Raw genomic sequence first — 21,364 nt, 5'->3', positions numbered from 1 at the left:
AGACGGGCAGAGGCAGGGGAACAAGAGACGGGGAGAGGCAGGGGAACAAGAGACGGGGAGAGGCAGGGGAACAAGAGACGGGGAGAGGCAGGGGAACAAGAGACGGGCAGAGGCAGGGGAACATGTGAGAGGGATGGGGAACAAGAGACGGGGAGAGGGAGGGGAACATGTGAGAGGGATGGGGAACAAGAGACGGGGAGAGGGAGGGGGAACAAGGGAGAGGGATGGGGAACAAGAGACGGGGAGAGGCAGGGGAACAAGAGACGGGGAGAGGCAGGGGAACAAGAGACGGGCAGAGGCAGGGGAACAAGAGACGGGCAGAGGCAGGGGAACAAGAGACGGGCAGAGGCAGGGGAACAAGAGACGGGCAGAGGCAGGGGAACAAGAGACGGGCAGAGGCAGGGGAACAAGAGACGGGCAGAGGCAGGGGAACAAGAGACGGGCAGAGGCAGGGGAACAAGAGACGGGCAGAGGCAGGGGAACAAGAGACGGGCAGAGGCAGGGGAACAAGAGACGGGCAGAGGCAGGGGAACAAGAGACGGGCAGAGGCAGGGGAACAAGAGACGGGCAGAGGCAGGGGAACAAGAGACGGGCAGAGGCAGGGGAACAAGAGACGGGCAGAGGCAGGGGAACAAGAGACGGGCAGAGGCAGGGGAACAAGAGACGGGCAGAGGCAGGGGAACAAGAGACGGGCAGAGGCAGGGGAACAAGAGACGGGCAGAGGCAGGGGAACAAGAGACGGGCAGAGGCAGGGGAACAAGAGACGGGGAGAGGCAGGGGAACAAGAGACGGGGAGAGGCAGGGGAACAAGAGACGGGGAGAGGGCAAGACCGGCTTTTTATAGGTGCAGCAGAAATTCCTTTTTCAGCCTCCATGGAATCCTGTTAAAATGCAGTTGGAGAGTGCCAGCAGTAGAGAAGGTGAGATATCTATTTACTGAGGAGGATGCAGGAAGCAAAGTGCTGTGGAGGAGGACACGGAGAAGGGGGTTCGCAGTCCAAAAGCTAAATTAAGCGTGACTGGGATTGACTCCATATTTTAATCCTCCATTGGTCCTTTGAACCCTTACACACACACACACACAGATACATACACACGCCACACTGAAAGCCTGTCTCTGCGTGTTGCCTTTCTTGCATTACACCGCCACTCATGCAGAAAGGTAGTCTGGGTCATGGAGGGGGTGCCCAGATAAGAGGCTTGGATCTTAATACCCCAACCCCTCACTACCCTAATACCGCTCCCTGTTTACTGTTGTCGGGGGGGGGGGCAAAGCTGCTCACAGCTACCCCTGCACTGATTGGATAAGGCGGAAGAGGGTCTGGTGAACGGGTCCCCCTGGTTGGCGAGAGGAGAGCGGGTACACATTGTGATTGGGTGACGGGACAGAGGGGTCCTCTCTGTCGCCAGCCGGTGAAGGGGTTCTCCTGTTTGTGTGGGGATTATGGCTTCGGCGATTGGGCACGCTCCCAGGACTCTGCAGCTGTTCGCGAGAGCGAGGATGGAAGGGGGAGGGGCGTCTCGTCTCTGAGTTAGAGGGGGTTAGTCGTGCTCATCTTGTGCGTGCATGCCGGTGTGTGCGTGTGTCAAGGAGCCTGTACTCTCTCACACACTCCACTCCGGTCTTGCTTTCCTGGCTGTAGCATGTCAGAGGAGGGGTGAGTGGAAGCAGGTTGAAGTCTCTGCGTTGGTCTCATTCATTGGTCTCATGGTCCCATTCATCTAGACTCAATTAGGGTCTTGGAAGGAGAAGATCGGGATTTTTGGAATGGTGACGTTCCGACATCGGGGGAAACTATCTATTTTTTTGTGTGGTATCTAGGCTTTCTCTATGTACTATGTTAAGCGTCTTTGTTGTTGTGGTTGTTGTTTTGTAGTGGAGGGAACTGACTCTTTTAGGACCGGCTTCATATCTTCCGCAGATTCTTGCCATTTGGGGGATCCTCCACTATTGTGTCCCATCCCCCGTGTGGCGAGACCAAGGGGATTTCCCGCATCTCGGCTTCTGCTCTAGTCGAGAGAAAGAGCGAGAGGGCGATTTAATGGGGAGAGAAGGATGAAAGAGCGGCCATCTTTGAGAGCTTTTTTTTTTTTTTTTTTACCAATGGAGCATTGGAGCACTGGTGATTTAGGGCTACCTACTGTTGGGTTGGAGTCGGACGTGTTGGGCTGATCTGTGTGTGGGAGGACACGCGCGTTCTGTGTTGTGGTGGCTATACCAGAGATGGAGGTGATGTCGTCTTGCTGGAGAGGCCAGGTAAACGATTACAGAGCCATTGATGGAATGCACAGTATGTATACGCTTAAGCATCATTTGTCAATGACTGAGTGGTACTGACTGGTGAGGTGTGAGCGATATTGGTCTCAATCTGGCAAAGGGAGTTCAGAGGGCATCAACTGTCTGCCCTGCGATGAGGAGAGAGGTATGGAAAGAGTAGGAGAAGGTGCTTGAGGAGGAGGTTGGCTCAGTATTGAAGGCTCCTGTTGGTTTTTGTGCGTGTATCTGTTTGGCCATTTTGTGTGTGTGTGTGTGTGTGTGTGTGTGTGTGTGTGTGTGTGTGTGTATTAACTGTTGCTCTGTGTCTAGGAGGAGCAGGGGGCCAAAGTGAAGGCAGAGAAGATCCGAGTGGCCCTGGAGAAGATCAAGGAGGCGCAAGTCAAAAAGGTAAGGTTCTGACCTACACCCACGTGCAACCGGATACCGTGTTGTTCTACAGTACGTCCTGTCCGTTCCCACTGTGATGCATAGTTCCGGAAGATCCTCTCCATATCTGCTTCAGATTCACTGTGTGAACTAACTTCATTAAGAGAGATGCTAAGAAAAATAGGTCATTGCAGTGTTTGAGTGCATGTGCCTGTTTGTTTGTGCGTGGTGTGCATTCATGCCCGTGTCTGAGAGGGCGAGCGAGAGACAATCAGACATTTTGCACTGGCATCTGTAAGACTCCTTGTCCTTTTGGGTTGATATAAACAAGTCTTGTTTTCGTGAACAACTGGAGTCCTTTTGCACTCTGTTCCAGTCAGTGAATTGGTTCTGTGAGCCACACCAGGCACCGGTTTCAGGCCATCGGGCCATTTCACCAGTGTGGGTGAGCTTGAATGAAGTGCAACTGCTCTGAATGAAACGGCTCTGTTGAACACAGTGATGTGCTCTTATTCTCCCAGTACATTATGGAGAGAGTAGACCCACCATTTCGGTCCACACTGACTGATGTACGCCAGCTTCTAGATTAAATTGATCCATTTCAGGAGAAAATTACACAAGATATTAGCATGCAAAGATTGTGCCCTCTTCAAATATGTTGGTGTGTAACGTCACTGTAGAAACACGCTGAATCAAAGATGGCCGCTCTTTCATCCGTTTCTCCCCTTTTATCGTCCTCTCGCTCTCTCTCTCACTGTGTGTTAAATGTGTAGGACACAGAAAAATATGACATTTTTGTGAATGTTGTTTCGGAATGGTGTGTGTTGTTGAATTTGCTTTATATTACCGTGTTGCAATATAAAATGCAGCAAAGATTGACCGTTGCATTGAAACTGATTTCACCTCCACTTTGCTGGAGGCTAGGATTGTTTTTAGGAGGGCAGGATTTGGACTCGTATGATTTTAGAATGGGAGGATTTGTTTTTTTTGGGGGGGGGGGGGGGGGTCTATTGAAGCGGCCCTAATCGAACCCTATTGACTATATAGTGCACTACGTTTGACCAAAAGTAGTACACACTGTATAGGGAATAGGGTGCCGTTTGGGACTCAACCCACGACTGTGGATGTAGGTCAAACTCAATGGATGCCCAAGTCTCGGACACAGCCGCTTCCTGGCTACAGTTTGGTTTAGAGATCTATTTGATTGGCTCTGCTAACTTAGTGATTTGATGTTGCAGTCCCTGTGGGAGAGAATTACTGAGCACTCCCATGGGCGCTGGCTGTGTGTTTCTCCCGACCATGTCACACACGCTCACAAGCACGTACACACACAACAAATGTTTTATTGTCCCGTACACCGGATAGGGTTGTTTTACAGCGTCAGCCAAAGAATTACGGCGCCCCTGGAGCAAATTAGGATTAACTGCCTTGCTCAAAGGCACATTGTCGGCTCTGGTATTTGAACCAGCAACCTTTTGGTTACTGGCCCACCACTCCAACCGCCTACACTCACACTGCTGGGGCTAGGGGAGCCCGGTTGTGACACAAGGGGGATTTTGTCGCAGTGGTATTAAGTCTCTCTGGGGTGCATTCAAACCAGCGCTGGAGACCAGGACTGCAGCAGAACAGGGGCCTGAATTTGTTGAACATTGTATACGTTAGACATGTTTTCTAGATGGCAGCATGGAGACAGGACTAAGTTCAACTGAAGACCGTTTCAATCTTTGGAGCCGTGCCATTTTTAGATCCACTTGGTAAATACACTGGTGGCTGTGTCCAAAACGGCACCCTATTCTCTATACACAGTAGTTGCACTACCTCTGAAAGGCGCTGGTCAAAAGTAGTGCACTATATAGGGAATAGGGTGCCATTTCAGATGCAGCCTGTATTTAACCAGCATGTTGTGACACTATACTACACACTGTGGCATAAGGTGCATATCACAGGTTCATATCACATCCTCAATAGTTGTCCTTGGGGCACTGAAACATCCCTCTGAAATTGGTTTCATATCAACAATTATGTTATGAAGTAGCCTGGTCCCAGATCTGTTTATGCTCTCGTCCCCAGGCTCCAGTATCTGGTGCATAGAGCCTGGTAACACTGTGCCACAAAGTGGGACTTGACAGCGAGCCTGTTACGGCTGTATTAGATGGCACTTGAAAGGGGTGTGATTTAAAGTCGAGGTAGCCTGATACGGCTGTATTAGATGGGACTTGAAAGGGGTGTGATTTAAAGTCGAGGTAGCCTGATACGGCTGTATTAGATGGGACTTGAAAGGGGTGTGATTTAAAGTCGAGGTAGCCTGATACGGCTGTATTAGATGGGACTTGAAAGGGGTGTGATTTAAAGTCGAGGTAGCCTGATACGGCTGTATTAGATGGGACTTGAAAGGGGTGTGATTTAAAGTCGAGGTAGCCTGCTACGGCTGTATTAGATGGGACTTGAAAGGGGTGTGATTTAAAGTCGAGGTAGCCTGCTACGGCTGTATTAGATGGGACTTGAAAGGGGTGTGATTTAAAGTCGAGGTAGCCTGATACGGCTGTATTAGATGGGACTTGAAAGGGGTGTGATTTAAAGTCGAGGTAGCCTGATACGGCTGTATTAGATGGGACTTGAAAGGGGTGTGATTTAAAGTCGAGGTAGCCTGCTACGGCTGTATTAGATGGGACTTGAAAGGGGTGTGATTTAAAGTCGAGGTAGCCTGCTACGGCTGTATTAGATGGGACTTGAAAGGGGTGTGATTTAAAGTCGAGGTAGCCTGATACGGCTGTATTAGATGGGACTTGAAAGGGGTGTGATTTAAAGTCGAGGTAGCCTGATACGGCTGTATTAGATGGGACTTGAAAGGGGTGTGATTTAAAGTCGAGGTAGCCTGCTACGGCTGTATTAGATGGGACTTGAAAGGGGTGTGATTTAAAGTCGAGGTAGCCTGCTACGGCTGTATTAGATGGGACTTGAAAGGGGTGTGATTTAAAGTCGAGGTAGCCTGATACGGCTGTATTAGATGGGACTTGAAAGGGGTGTGATTTAAAGTCGAGGTAGCCTGATACGGCTGTATTAGATGGGACTTGAAAGGGGTGTGATTTAAAGTCGAGGTAGCCTGCTACGGCTGTATTAGATGGGACTTGAAAGGGGTGTGATTTAAAGTCGAGGTAGCCTGATACGGCTGTATTAGATGGGACTTGAAAGGGGTGTGATTTAAAGTCGAGGTAGCCTGCTACGGCTGTATTAGATGGGACTTGAAAGGGGTGTGATTTAAAGTCGAGGTAGCCTGATACGGCTGTATTAGATGGGACTTGAAAGGGGTGTGATTTAAAGTCGAGGTAGCCTGATACGGCTGTATTAGATGGGACTTGAAAGGGGTGTGATTTAAAGTCGAGGTAGCCTGCTACGGCTGTATTAGATGGGACTTGAAAGGGGTGTGATTTAAAGTCGAGGTAGCCTGCTACGGCTGTATTAGATGGGACTTGAAAGGGGTGTGATTTAAAGTCGAGGTAGCCTGATACGGCTGTATTAGATGGGACTTGAAAGGGGTGTGATTTAAAGTCGAGGTAGCCTGATACGGCTGTATTAGATGGGACTTGAAAGGGGTGTGATTTAAAGTCGAGGTAGCCTGCTACGGCTGTATTAGATGGGACTTGAAAGGGGTGTGATTTAAAGTCGAGGTAGCCTGATACGGCTGTATTAGATGGGACTTGAAAGGGGTGTGATTTAAAGTCGAGGTAGCCTGCTACGGCTGTATTAGATGGGACTTGAAAGGGGTGTGATTTAAAGTCGAGGTAGCCTGATACGGCTGTATTAGATGGGACTTGAAAGGGGTGTGATTTAAAGTCGAGGTAGCCTGATACGGCTGTATTAGATGGGACTTGAAAGGGGTGTGATTTAAAGTCGAGGTAGCCTGCTACGGCTGTATTAGATGGGACTTGAAAGGGGTGTGATTTAAAGTCGAGGTAGCCTGCTACGGCTGTATTAGATGGGACTTGAAAGGGGTGTGATTTAAAGTCGAGGTAGCCTGATACGGCTGTATTAGATGGGACTTGAAAGGGGTGTGATTTAAAGTCGAGGTAGCCTGATACGGCTGTATTAGATGGGACTTGAAAGGGGTGTGATTTAAAGTCGAGGTAGCCTGATACGGCTGTATTAGATGGGACTTGAAAGGGGTGTGATTTAACCTGTCTGCGCACCGAACCCGTTAGTTAGCGGGCTGAAATTCGACAACATACGGTGATCGCTACATAAATAGTCATATTAAACATTCATGAAAATACAAGTGTCTCACATGTATCGAAAGCCTAGAATCTTGCTAATCCAACTGCGTTGTCAGATTTAAAAAAGGATTTACTGCGAAAGAATACGATGCGATTATCTGAGGATAGAGCCCGATAAAAAAACAACTATTTCAACCAGCACAGGCGTAACAAAATCACAAACTGCAATAAAATAAATAGTTTACCTTTGACGATCTTCCTCTATTTGCAATCCCAATGCTCATTGTTACACAATGTATTGTCTTTTGTTTGATAAAATCCATTTTTGTAGCCTAACACAAAACATTTTGTGAACCGCTTGTGTCGTGAATTCCGTCTCATTCCATTTTCGACGACACATTCAAGGTAAATACACACACAGAACGTGATTTTTCCAGTCGTGTTTGGTTTCATTGCAATCAACTGGTTTGTTTGTAACACAATCAGTTGATTGCAATGAAACCAAACACGACTGGAAAAATCACGTTCTGTGTGTGTATTTACCTTGAATGTGTTGTCGAAAATGTAATGATGGGTCATTTCGCGGGACGTATTGACTGAAAGAAACCGATTTGAAGACCACAAGTAATGACATCATTGTGCACCAATGATATGACCGCTGTTTTGTTGATTGTGACTGTATTTTAAAGTCGAGGGAGCCTGCTACGGCTGTATTAGATGGGACTTGAAAGAGGTGTGATTTGAAGTCGAGGCAGGAGAGGGAGCGAGCCTGTTACGGTTGTATTAGATGGGACTTTGATAAATGGCAAATCACCAATTAAAATAAACATATCACATTGACCATATTATTTTGGGGAAGCCCAATTTGAGTTGGTGCATATAACGTTTTTGTGTGAACTATTTGTAAGATATGTACTTTCAGATTTTCCAAACTCACGTCCTTGTTTAAATCACTTCTGCTCCGTGCGCTCTGAAGTCCACAATGTAGGGGGGAGGTTTTAAGGGTTATGCTAGATGGTGATAGACAAATAGATCAGCCAATTAAAACCAGCGGTTGTTTAGTCCGCTCCTGCCATAGACTTCCAGTCAAGTCCCGTTTTGAGGCGCTGTAAAAACCTGACAGTTCAACCGAGAGGGAGGCAGCTGGTAGACGAGGTTAAGTTCTTGCTCACTTCATTGCCGTCATTCTCAAAGCCAAACGTTCGTTATGACAAAGATTTGGCATGATGGCACAAGCAGACTGGCACTCAGGCTAGTGAGAGAACTGTTCTATACGAAGTGCCTGACCGTTCTGCACCTCTTCTTCCTCCTCATCCCTCTTCGTCGTCGTCCTCCAGCTGGTGATCCGGGTGCACATGTCGGACGAGAGCTCCAAGACCATGATGGTGGATGAGAGACAGACTGTCAGACAGGTGCTGGACAGCCTGCTGGACAAGTCTCACTGTGGCTACAGCCCCGACTGGTCACTGGTGGAGACCATCAACGAGCTGCAAATGGGTATGTATATACTGGCAACGATGCTGGGAATATACTGGGGGAGAGTGAGATATTGAGGAGGGAGAGAGAGATATTGAGGAGGGAGAGGGAGATACAGGGTTATACTGGGGGAGAGGGAGATATTGAGGAGATACAGGGTTATACTGGGGTAGAGAGAGATATTGAGGAGGGAGAGAGAGATATTGAGGAGGGAGAGAGAGATATTGAGGAGGGAGAGGGAGATACAGGGTTATACTGGGGGAGAGGGAGATATTGAGGAGATACAGGGTTATACTGGGGGAGAGAGATATTGAGGAGGGAGAGAGAGATATTGAGGAGGGAGAGAGAGATATTGAGGAGGGAGAGAGAGATATTGAGGAGGGAGAGAGAGATATTGAGGAGGGAGAGAGAGATATTGAGGAGGGAGAGGGAGATACAGGATTATACTGGGGGAGAGTGAGATATTGGGGATGATACTGGGGAGTGAGATATTGAGGAGATACTGGGGGAGAGTGATATTGGGGAGTGAGATATTGAGGAGATACAGGGTTATACTGTGGGTGAGTGAGATACAGGGTTATACTGGGGGAGAGTGAGATATTGAGGATGATACTGGGGTTGAGGGAGATGTTGAGGAGATACAGGGTTATACTGGGGGAGATGGAGATATTGAGGAGATACAGGGTTATACTGGGGGAGAGTGAGATATTGAGGATGATACTGGGAATATACTGGGGTTGAGGGAGATATTGAGGATGATACTGGGAATATATACTGGGGTTGAGGGAGATATTGAGGAGATGCAGGGTTATACTGGGGTTGAGGGAGATATTGAGGAGATACAGGGTTATACTGGGGGAGAGTGAGATATTGATGATACTGGGAATATACTGGGGTTGAGGGAGATATTGAGGAGACACAGGGTTATACTGGGGGAGAGGGAGATATTGAGGATGATACTGGGAATATACTGGGGGAGAGGGAGATATTGAGGATGATACTGGGGGGGAGGGAGATATTGAGGATGATACTGGGGGAGAGGGAGATATTGAGGATTATACTGGGAATATACTGGGCGTGAGCGAGATATTGAGGATGACACTGGGAATATACTGGGGGAGAGTGAAATAATGAGGATGATACTGGGAATATACTGGGGGAGAGTGAAATACTGGTGGATATACTGGTGGAAACTTGGGGGGAGATATTGGGAGAGAGTGCGGCGTACTGAGCCAATGTGGACACTCGGACAGTGTCAACTTGTAGTGTTGTCTAGGTAGTAGCTGGTATTGTAACCGTTTGTGTTTTCAAGACTGTCCGTGAATGTCTCTGCAGCTGTTCATCTGTCTGTGATTGAGTGAGTCAGGGACGGGCGCCCAGCCTTTCTAATGATAGAGGAAGCACTCGTGGTAGGTGCAGGCTACATGGTTATTTAGGCTGCTAGAGGAAGCACTCGTGGTAGGTGCAGGCTACATGGTTATTTAGGCTGCTAGAGGAAGCACTCATGGTAGGTGCAGGCTACATGGCTATTTAGGCTGCTTAGAGGAAGCACTCGTGGTAGGTGCAGGCTACATGGTTATTTAGGCTGCTAGAGGAAACACTCGTGGTAGGTGCAGGCAGCATGGTTATTTAGGCTGCTAGAGGAGGCATTCGTGGTAGGTGCAGGCAGCATGGTTATTTAGGCTGCTTAGAGGAAACACTTGTGGTAGGTGCAGGCTACATGGTTATTTAGGCTGCTAGAGGAGGCACTCGTGGTAGGTGCAGGCAGCATGGTTATTTAGGCTGCTAGAGGAAGCACTCGTGGTAGGTGCAGGCTACATGGTTATTTAGGCTGCTTAGAGGAAGCACTCGTGGTAGGTGCAGGCTACATGGCTATTTAGGCTGCTTGAGGAAACACTCGTGGTAGGTGCAGGCTACATGGTTATTTAGGCTGCTTGAGGAAACACTCGTGGTAGGTGCAGGCTACATGGTTATTTAGGCTGCTAGAAGAAACACTCGTGGTAGGTGCAGGCTACATGGTTATTTAGGCTGCTAGAGGAAACACTCGTGGTAGGTGCAGGCAGCATGGTTATTTAAGCTGCTAGAGGAGGCACTCGTGGTAGGTGCAGGCTACATGGTTATTTAGGCTGCTAGAGGAAGCACTCGTGGTAGGTGCAGGCTACATGGTTATTTAGGCTGCTAGAGGAAGCACTCGTGGTAGGTGCAGGTTACATGGTTATTTAGGCTGCTAGAGGAAGCACTCGTGGTAGGTGCAGGCTACATGGTTATTTAGGCTGCTAGAGGAAGCACTCGTGGTAGGTGCAGGCTACATGGTTATTTAGGCTGCTAGAGGAAGCACTCGTGGTAGGTGCAGGCAGCATGGTTATTTAGGCTGCTAGAGGAAACACTTGTGGTAGGTGCAGGCTACATGGTTATTTAGGCTGCTAGAGGAAGCACTCGTGGTAGGTGCAGGCTACATGGTTATTTAGGCTGCTAGAGGAGGCACTTGTGGTAGGTGCAGGCAGCATGGTTATTTAGGCTGCTTAGAGGAAGCACTCGTGGTAGGTGCAGGTTACATGGTTATTTAGGCTGCTAGAGGAAACACTTGTGGTAGGTGCAGGCTACATGGTTATTTAGGCTGCTAGAGGAGGCACTTGTGGTAGGTGCAGGCAGCATGGTTATTTAGGCTGCTAGAGGAAGCACTCGTGGTAGGTGCAGGCTACATGGTTATTTAGGCTGCTAGAGGAAACACTCGTGGTAGGTGCAGGCAGCATGGTTATTTAGGCTGCTTAGAGGAAGCACTCGTGGTAGGTGCAGGTTACATGGTTATTTAGGCTGCTAGAGGAAACACTCGTGGTAGGTGCAGGCTACAGGCTACATGGTTATTTAGGCTGCTTGAGGAAACACTCGTGGTAGGTGCAGGCTACATGGTTATTTAGGCTGCTTAGAGGAAACACTCGTGGTAGGTGCAGGCTACATGGTTATTTAGGCTGCTTAGAGGAAACACTCGTGGTAGGTGCAGGCTACATGGTTATTTAGGCTGCTAGAGGAAGCACTCGTGGTAGGTGCAGGCTACATGGTTATTTAGGCTGCTAGAGGAAACTCTCATGGTAGGTGCAGGCTACATGGTTATTTAGGCTGCTAGAGGAAACACTCGTGGTAGGTGCAGGCAGCATGGTTATTTAGGCTGCTAGAGGAAAAACTCGTGGTAGGTGCAGGCTACATGGTTATTTAGGCTGCTTAGAGGAAACACTTGTGGTAGGTGCAGGCAGCATGGTTATTTAGGCTGCGTCACACATGGCACCCTTTCCCTTCTATAGTGCACTACCTTTGACCAGGGATTGAACCATGTTTCACACACACTCCCTCTCTCTCTCTCTGTCCTCAGAGCGGATCTTTGAGGACCATGAGAACTTGGTGGAGAACCTACTGAATTGGACCAGAGACAGCCATAACAAACTGATGTTCATCGAGCGCATCGAGAAATATGCCCTCTTCAAGAACCCCCAGGTAAGACCTTGGAACTAGGAAATCCCCTTCCAATGTGTTGTGTGTACACTACTCACACAGCTTTAGTGTAGAGTACACACACACACATTTCTTATGCATGCTAAGAGCCCTTGAGAGTGCGTATGTTTAAGAAGTAGGTTGTGACTGAATAATGCATTGGACATGAGAAGGCTAGGCGAGAAGGCTAGGCGAGCCAGCTCGCCTGGAGGAGTGTGTGATCTGCTGTTTTCAACTGGTGTCTATTTCTCCTTTGCTTTCCTCTGTTTCTCTTTCTCCTTCTCTCTATTTTCCCCGCTTACTTACAGAACTACTTGTTGGGGAGGAAGGAGACCTCTGAAATGGCCGATAGGAATAAAGAGGCCCTACTAGAGGTGAGACGCACGCATACATGCGCGCACACACACGGTCTCTCCCACACTACCACACACATCTCTCTCGCGCTCTTTAGATTACACTAATAACGACGATGTGTTTGTGCAGGAGTGTTTCTGTGGCAGCTCAGTGTCAGTACCAGAAATCGAGGGAATCCTCTGGCTAAAGGATGATGGGAAGAAGTCGTGGAAGAAGCGATACTTCCTGCTGCGCGCATCAGGAATCTACTACGTGCCGAAAGGCAAAGCTAAGGTTAGCCACCCACTGAATACGCCAATCGACTGCTGATGTAAAAAGGGCTTTATAAAATACATTTGATTGATTGGATTGTGTGTGTCTGTGTGTGTGTGTGTGTGTCCCTGATTGTGTGTATTGGGTTCACATGTTCATGAGAAACAGATCCACCCCATCGCTCTGGTATTTCCTGTTTCTGGATATGATGACACAGGACTCCACAGGGATCGACCGAGCATGTGCCTCTTCTCCTATTGCATCATGGGTCATTGGTTACTCCCAGAGACCAATATTTCTCAACCGCAAATCAAATCACAGTTTTTATTTGTCACGTGCGCCGAATACAACAGGTGTAGGTAGACCTTACAGTCAAATGCTTACTTACAGGCTCTAACCAATGGTGCGAGGGAAAAAAAAGGTGTGTAAGTAAAGAAATAAAACAACAGTAAAAAAACATTTAGAAAAAAGAGTAGCAAGGCTATATACAGACACCGGTTAGTCAGGCTTATTGAGGTAGTATGTACATGTGGGTATGGTTAAAGTGACTGCATATATGATGAGCAGAGAGTAGCAGTAGCGTAAAAGAGGGGTTGGGGGGTGGTGGGACACAATGCAGATAGCCCGGTTAGCCAATGTGCGGGAGCACTGGTTGGTTGGGCCAATTAAGGTACTATGTACATGAATGTATAGTTAAAGTGACTATGCAAATAAGATAAACAGAGAGTAGCAACAGTGTAAAATAGGGGTGGGGGAAGAACACAATGCAAATAGTCCGTGTAACCATTTGGTTACCTGTTCAGGAGTCTTATGGCTTGGAGGTAAAATCTGTTGAGAAGCCTTTTTGTCCTAGACTTGGCACTCCGGTACCGCTTGCCATGCGGTAGTAGAGAGAACAGTCTATGACTGGGGTGGCTGGGGTCTTTAACAATTTTTAGGGCCTTCCTCTGACACCGCCTGGTGTAGAGGTCCTGGATGGCAGGCAGCTTTGCCTCAGTGATGTACTGGGCCTTAGGAACTACCCTCTGAAGTGCCTTGCGGTTGGAGGCCGAGCAATTGCCGTACCAGTCAGGATGCTCTTGATGTTGCAGCTGTAGAACCTTTTGAGGATCTCAGGACCCATGCCAAATCTTTTTAGTTTCCTGAGGAGGAATAGGCTTTGTCGTACCCTCTTTACGAGTGTGTTTGGACCATTCTAGTTTGTTGTTGATGTGGACACCAAGGAATTTGAAGCTATCAACCTGCTCCACTACAGCCCAGTCGACGAGAATGGGGACGTGCTCTGTGCTCCTTTTCCTGTAGTCCACAATCATCTCCTTAGTTTTGGTTACGTTGAGGGATAGGTTGTTATTCTGGCACCACCCGGCCAGGTCTCTGGCCTCCTCCCTATAGGCTGTCTCATCGTTGTCGGTGATCAGGCCTACTGTTGTGTCGTCAGCAAACTTAATGATGATGTTGGAGTCGTGCCTGGCCATGCAGTCGTGGGTGAACAGGGAGTACAGGAGGGGACTGAGCACGCACCCCTGGGGAGCTCCAGTGTTGAGGATCAGCGTGGCAGATGTTACTACCTACCCTCACCACCTGGGGGCAGCCCGTCAGGAAGTCCAGGATTCAGTTGCAGAGGGGGGTGTTTAGTCCCAGGTTCCTTAGCTTAGTGATGAGCTTTGAGGGTGCTATGGTGTTGAACGCTGAGCTGTAGTCAATGAACAGCATTCTCACTTAGGTTTTCCTTTTTGTCCAGGTGGGAATGGGCAGTGTGGAGTGCAATAGAGATTGCATCATCTGTGGATCTGTTTGGTCGGAATGCAAATTGGAGTGGGTCTAGGGTTTCTGGGATAATGGTGTTGATGTGAGCCATTACCAGCCTTTTAAAGCACTTCATGGCTACAGATGTGAGTGCTATGGGTCTGTAGTCATTTAGGCAGGTTGCCTTTGTGTTCTTGGGCACAGGGACTAGGGTGGTCTGCTTGAAGCATGTTGGTATTACAAACTCAATCAGGGACATGTTGAAAATGTCAGTGAAGACACCTGCCAGTTGGTCAGGATATGCCCGGAGCACACGTCCTGGTAATCAGTCTGGCTTGTGTATGTTGACCTGTTTAAAGGTCTTACTCACGTCGGCTATGGAGAGCTTGATCACACAGTCGTCCGGAACAGCTGATGCTCTCATGCATGCCTCAGTGTTGCTTGCCTCAAAGCGAGCATAGAAGTGATTTAGCTCGTCTGGTAGGCTCGTGTCACTGGGCAGCTCGCGGCTGTGCTTCCCTTTTGTAATCTGTAATGGTTTGCAAGCCCTGCCATATCCGACGAACGTCGGAGCCGATGCAGTATGATTCAATCTTAGCCCTGTATTGACACTTTGCCTGTTTGATGGTTCGTCGCAGGGCATATCGGGATTTCTTGTAAGCTTCCAGGTTAGAGTCCCGCACCTTGAAAGTGGCAGCTCAACCCTTTAGCTCAGTGCGAATGTTGCCTGTAATCCATGGCTTCTGGTTGGGGTATGTACGTACAGTCACTGTGGGGACGACGTCCTCCATGTACTTATTGATAATGCCAGTGACTGATGTGGTGTATTCCTCAATGTCATCGGAAGAATCCCGGAACATGTTCCAGTCTGTGATAGCAAAGCAGTCCTGTAGTTTAGCATCTGCTTCATCTGACCATTTTTTTATAGACTGAGTCACTTCCTGCTTGAATTTTTGCTTGTAAGCAGGAATCAGGAGGATAGAGTTGTGGTCGGATTTAACAAATGGAGGGCGAGGGAGAGCTTTGTACGCGTTTTTGTGTGTGGAGTACAGGTGATCTAGAATTTGTTTCCCTCTCGTTGCACATTTAACATGTTGATAGAGATTTGGTAGAACTGATTTAGCCCCATGTGGAGTGTGTATATGCTTTAGCTTTTAGCCCAGGGTCGTGTTCAGAAGGCATGAAACGGAAGTAAACCTTGGACTTGTTTTTTTTCAAAATGTTTCCCCATTTTGAGGTTAGGTTAGAACCCCCTGTGATGTTAATTCTGCAATGAGTGAACCAGTAATCTGATAAGATTTGTCACGTTGTTGGCCAAACAGTGAGTATTTCAACCTCTGCTTGAATGAATACCTTATCAAACCAGTTTGGCCTCTAGGCATGGGCCTCGGCCAGTCTGTAACCAGTATCATATTATCAATTATATGTCAATATGTCTCTACTCACTCTCCTCTCTCTCCCTATAGACTTCTCTAGTCTAAAGCCTCAGACAATTTATTTAACGTTTTGCAAAAATTGGCCGAGCTTTTATCTTACTGCTGTTGAGTTGCAATAGTAGAAGGCACAAGGAGTATTTAGATATTTGGTAGTGCATGGGCAGTTTTCCTCCTGTCATTCACTGACAGACCTACAGAGCTGTTTAACCTGTCAAGAAATGTCCAGTTATTCAACTGTCCCGTTAATCAACTGTCCCATGTTCGCTAGGTAGGTAAGTTAGGCTAACCAGCTGTCTGGAACAGCTGTCTAAATCTTGTAGTTTTCATGACCAGATTACATGCCCAGGGGCCTCGACCCCAAGAGGGCCCCCATTTTTTATTTTGTTTAGACACTCCGGTATCATATCAACACACAAGACATGGCTAAATGTGTTGAATTGCAAGAAATTAGCTTTGAAACTATGAAATGTTCTCTGCCCAATGGCAAAATGTGTAGAATTTCAGAAAATGACCTTTAAAACTGCAAAAGATTGGTGACAGTTTGGGGTTGTAAGGTTGACGTTTGTTACAATGCAGATAAACAACAATATCCATCCGGACCTTCTGTCACCTAGGAAATTATGTGACCGGACCTTCTCAGAGTATTTGATTACCTGTGCAATATATGATATAATCAATCATATATGAATCCTGTCTCTCCCTCCATTTAGGCCTCCAGGGACCTGGTATGCTTTCTACAGCTGGACCACGTTAATGTGTACTACGGCCAGGACTACCGCAGCAAGTACAAGGCCCCCACAGACTACTGCCTGGCCCTTAAGGTAAGATAACAACCCCCCCCCCCCCCGTTCGTGGAGAATCGATTAGGAACATGGGCTAACTCATTTTTAGACAAGGGGTGGCACATTTTTAGAGTAGAGATGTTGCGGTGAGCCTGGACAAGCCCATTAAGATGGATCTGTTGTGTGAGTGGATGTGGTCCCGGGGGGGTCTGGGTAATGATATCCTTTGAGGCCACTCCTTTCTAAAAGCACAGACCCTGAAAAACACCAAAAATAAAAATAAGTGTTAATGCGCCACTCTCCTATATTATTAATGTTGACCCACCTATCTTTAGCTGTAGTCAAACTAACAGGCACAAAGGCAATTATCAAGGGTGGTTTTGGAATCGATGTCTTTACTGGAACGGAACGATCAGGGCCGGTCCTGGCCGCTCTGCCGCCCAAGGCGAGACAGAAAATGTGCTGCTCTCAGTAAGACTCATAGTACTAGTAAGGAAATGACTTTGAAAAGACGTCTAAAATAAGTGTTTTCCAGACGTTGAAGTGCTGAATGAACGTTGAAAATATATGTATTTTCCGGACGTTGAAATCCGTTCTGAATGAAAGTTGAAAAGACGGAATTTATAGCTGCCTATGTTTAGGACAAATCAAGGCTGGTCTAGACCGGACAAAGTCTGAACATGGACATCTATGATTGGTTTGATTCGGTCCGGACCGAACCAAAAACCTGCGTAGGTGGAAATCCAGGCCGGTCCAGACTGCACAAAAAAGGCGCCTGGACAGGGCCAAAAAAACGAATCCAAAAGGCGTCGGTGTTGGTCCGTGCTTATTGAGGTATCGCCCGAAAGTGTCACCTGGAATGGAACTTTAGGAATGTCCATCTGTGGTGGGCCTACCGTTTGTAAATAAGACGGCCGGTCCGGACAGATCTGAAAAATACATTGGTGTCGGTCAAGGCTTACAGGGGTGCAGCCGACCATGTGGCCCGCAATGGAATTTTAGGAATGCCCGTTCGTGTGGAAGGCCCAATGTTTGTTAAAAATAAAACGCCCGTTGCATTGGCTTTATTAGTCCCGATTCCTGTGAGTAATCAATTTGGCTGTTTAAGCTCTGAATATCAGCTACCCGACTTTATCCGGAGGCGTTATCCTGAACCCATTTGCAATGTGTTTACACAGCGGGAAATGCAGAATTATTTCCTTTTTTGCTATGATCAGCCCATAAAAAAGGTTCGGATATAAACTTGAAACCATTGATTGGCCATTCCTCCTCCTAGGAACAAAGTGAAACTACATGTGTTGTGTTGTCATGGTAACACGTCATGTGCATGTCTCTGTGTGTTCAGCACCCCCAGATCCAGAAGAAGTCCCAGTACATCAAGTATCTGTGCTGTGACGACGTCAGGACCCTCCACCAATGGTTCAACGGCATTCGCATCGCCAAGGTAAACCTTAACATCCACGTCACTCTTAAACATGACTATTAGAGGCTATATAACTTTTTCTCTCAAGCCAAAAGGGGTCTCCTAAACTAAAAGCTGACTTAAAAATAAAAAATACAAAAAGTTTGTTTCCCTTAACTTAAGATTGTGTTTTACAAGATACGACATTGGTCAATATTAAATTATATATGAACCATGCGACCAAAATACAACATTCAATGTGAACAATTATCAACTGCGCTTCTCTTTTAATAAACAACCGTGACCTCTCTCTTTCCCCCACGGTGGCGGTGATGTAGTACGGGAAACAGCTGTATGTGAACTACCAGGAGGCCATGAAGCGCACGGAGGCGGCCCACGACTGGTCCTCCCTCTCCACCTCCAGCATCCGCTCTGGCTCCAGCTCCGGCTCCGGCTCAGCCAGTCTGCCCGGTGAGTCAGCCTTCCAGGGCTTACAACTGGTCTGGGATCAGCTGCTCAAGTCCACGGTGGTCCACTGAGGCTTAATGGTAATGGCTGGGGGACTGTGATCCGGGATCAGCTTGGTAACCAAATCGAATTGACCTCGATTTGAGGTGATGTTGATTCAGTAGAGATTGATATGCTATTAATTAATTGATTGGCCATTATTTTCAATGACGACTTCGATTCAATTTATCAGATGGAGTTGACCACAACCCCTGTCTAGCAGTAGGTAAATGTATTCTAGTTCTGATCTTGAATCAGTTGTTGTGGCTTTGAGGGTACACGATAAAGCTCTAGTCTATCTACAGAGATGTGGATTCACCCTTTTTTACACATCCACTCCCATTAATCAAATTTGCAAAAGAGGGAACTATGGCAGTTCGGTGGCTTCAGAGACTCTTGTTAGCCAATGTGTAGGTCAGAAATCTAGTGTTTATATGCTCCGGGGTGAAGTTTCCCCCAAGGTACCAATCTAGGATCAGCTTCCCTTTGCCCAATCCTAACCTTAACCATTAGTGGGGAAATGCAACACTGACCCAAGATCAGCATCTAGCGGCTCTCTTCCGTGTGTGTGTGTGTGTGTGTGGTGTGTGCCCCCCAGAGTCCCAGTCGAACCACTCGGGCCAGTCAGACAGTGGAGTGGACACGGCCTCCTGCCACGGGCGCTCCCAGAGCGTGGTCAGCTCCATTTTCTCTGAGGCCTGGAAGAGAGGAACGCAGATGGAGGAGAACACCAGGGTTAGTCCTTCTCCCCTTTGACCTCTCCTCTTCACGCCAATATATCCCTCCTTTGTATTTCCTCTCATCTCTCTATATGTCTCTCCATTATCTCTCCTTTCTCCTCTTCTCTTTGTCTCCCATCAGATTGTTTTACTGTGATGATTGATTTTGTCTCAGTGGCACTGTAGATGCTCTACAGACTATCAGTAACAATTCAACCAGGGCCGGCGCCAGAACAAATCAGTTGGACTCTTTTTGATTTCCATATGGGGCGTTTTTTTTTTTGTTGTTGGTTGCAGGACCTCCTTCCGTGGCAAAACTAGAACCGCCATTCAAGCTAATGAGCAGTCATTCGGACTGCAACATTCTAACAGTTTAATTAATACATTTCATATATGCTTTTGCAAAAAAAAAAAAAATTTGGTTGTGTTTATGAAGGTCACATTAGACTATGAAAAATATAAATTTCAAATCACACAAACACTTTTTCATTAGTGTTACTTTTCATTAGTTTATGGTGCTGTTTATGTAAAAACACAATTTTATTTGTTGCGTTGCCTTTGTTACAACTACGAAACAGAAAGCATATGTTGGGACTTGGTAACAGCTTTCTACGATGGCAAAAAAAGATGATACCAAGACGCACAGTCAAATGATGAAACATTTGTTGCCTTAACATTATTTTAAGCTCCAAGTGTGCTTGATAAATAGTGAAAATCGCCACAGAAGCATATAAATGGCATCCTAATGAATATATGGCCGCAGTCAAAAATGGTCAATTACTGTCTGCTCGTGCTTACCATGGTGTGTGTCTTCACGCAATGGCATAAGTTGGAGCATGTCACATAAACAACGAAAAGCTAGTGTGGTGCGTTGCTGATGTTGTTTTTTTGCTTGAGATGTAGGGGCCTGCTCTCTGTGATGACGTTTTGTGCTGATAATCAGACAGTTGAATTGTCTCCGTCTTTTTCTATCCAAACGGGTTGTGTGAAATTAGTTTTGGTGTATGTTCAGTATCGAGGCAACTTCAAAAAGTAGGTTACCTTTTGCACGTTCGTCCAAAAATAATTCCAGCATCAAAACAGTGCACTGTGCACCCGCCAACCTTCCTTCAATGTGCAAGTGGCTGAAACCACTATCTCACCAGAGAAAGCATCAGAGTGATGCTTGGCCCCGGTCTTACAAAGTCAACAAAACGAAATGTGGCTTGGCCCCTAAGACCACCACAAATGCACCATTTGAGATCATCCTGTCGGGCTGTATCACCGCCTGGCGCCTACATCACCTGATGTCACAAGAAGGCCTAAAGGATCATCAAGTATGTCAACCCACCTGAGCCACGGCCTGTTCGGCCCGCTATCATCCAGAAGGCGAGGTCAGTACAGGCGCATCAAAGCTGGGACCGAGAGACTGAAAAACAGCTTCTATCTCAAGGCCATCAGACTGTTATATAGCCATCACTAGGCGGCTACCACCTTGTTACTCAACCCTGCACCTTCGAGGCTGCTGCCCTATGCACATAGACATGGCTTCACTAGTCACTTTCACTGGAACACTGGTCACTTCAATAATGTTTACATACTGTATTCTAGTCAATATGCCATCCTATTCAACTATTGCTGTATATATATACAATATTCTATCCTACGTACTCTACAAATATACTAAATATTCTATCCACATACTGTCCATAATGTCTATACATCTCATCACATATATATTTATACTCCGGACTCTGACATTGCTCGTCCTAATATTTATATATTTCTTAATTCCATTTTTTTACTTTTAGACTTGTGTGTATTGTTGTGAATTGTTCGATATTACTGCGCTGTTGGAGCTAAGAACACAAGCATTTTGCTACACCCACAATAACATCTGGCTAAAATATGTGTATGTGACCAATACAATTTGATATATTTTGCCCATGTACAGTATGTGATGCTGTCTGGCCAAAAAGAGTATGACATGCTGTTAGAGGAATTAAATTCCTATATGTTTAATACCCAATTAAATTAATACACTCAGTCCATTTCTAAGGATTTGTAAGAAACGTATTTACATAAAATAGGCGGAGACCAGTCTCAAAATCAGGCACTAGCGTTTGTTCTCGAGAGTACTGAACATGATACAATTTACCACAGGTTATAAACTGAAAATGACGTCATTAGGTTTCAAACTGTCCCGTCCCTCCTCCACTCCGGTACAATAGCAGTATAGTTCTCAAGCCTTCCTACATCGTCTCCCACCAATTTAGATCATTTAGGACCAAGCCAAGGTCTTCCTGTGTAGATAAGCATTCTAGCCTGTCTGACGATAAGTTCATTCATTTCTACCAAGGAACAGACAGT

At 46.9% G+C, this 21,364-nt stretch overlaps 1 protein-coding gene across 8 annotated transcripts in view; it reads left to right on the top strand.

Moving 5' to 3' along the window:
* The window catches only part of LOC110527565 (ras-associated and pleckstrin homology domains-containing protein 1), a 75,626-nt gene that overhangs the window by 47,605 nt on the left and 6,657 nt on the right, over positions 1-21,364 (top strand). For 7 of the 8 annotated variants that reach the window (XM_036983051.1, XM_036983049.1, XM_036983055.1 and 4 more), the window contains 9 exons: positions 2,588-2,665; positions 8,193-8,352; positions 11,699-11,820; positions 12,126-12,191; positions 12,301-12,444; positions 16,316-16,426; positions 17,733-17,831; positions 18,128-18,260; positions 18,895-19,031. In XM_036983051.1, the coding sequence (XP_036838946.1) occupies positions 2,588-2,665; positions 8,193-8,352; positions 11,699-11,820; positions 12,126-12,191; positions 12,301-12,444; positions 16,316-16,426; positions 17,733-17,831; positions 18,128-18,260; positions 18,895-19,031 (1,050 nt within the window). Of the gene's footprint in view, positions 1-289; positions 2,258-2,587; positions 2,666-8,192; positions 8,353-11,698; positions 11,821-12,125; positions 12,192-12,300; positions 12,445-16,315; positions 16,427-17,732; positions 17,832-18,127; positions 18,261-18,894; positions 19,032-21,364 lie in introns of those variants that run through there. The other variant, XM_036983057.1, reaches the window with a different exon arrangement.

This window comes from Oncorhynchus mykiss, chromosome 7 (genome assembly GCF_013265735.2).
Source record: "Oncorhynchus mykiss isolate Arlee chromosome 7, USDA_OmykA_1.1, whole genome shotgun sequence".
In the NCBI taxonomy this organism is placed as follows: domain Eukaryota; kingdom Metazoa; phylum Chordata; class Actinopteri; order Salmoniformes; family Salmonidae; genus Oncorhynchus; species Oncorhynchus mykiss.
Note: the sequence above shows the minus strand (reverse complement) of the source record. Positions and strands in the feature narration are given on the sequence as shown.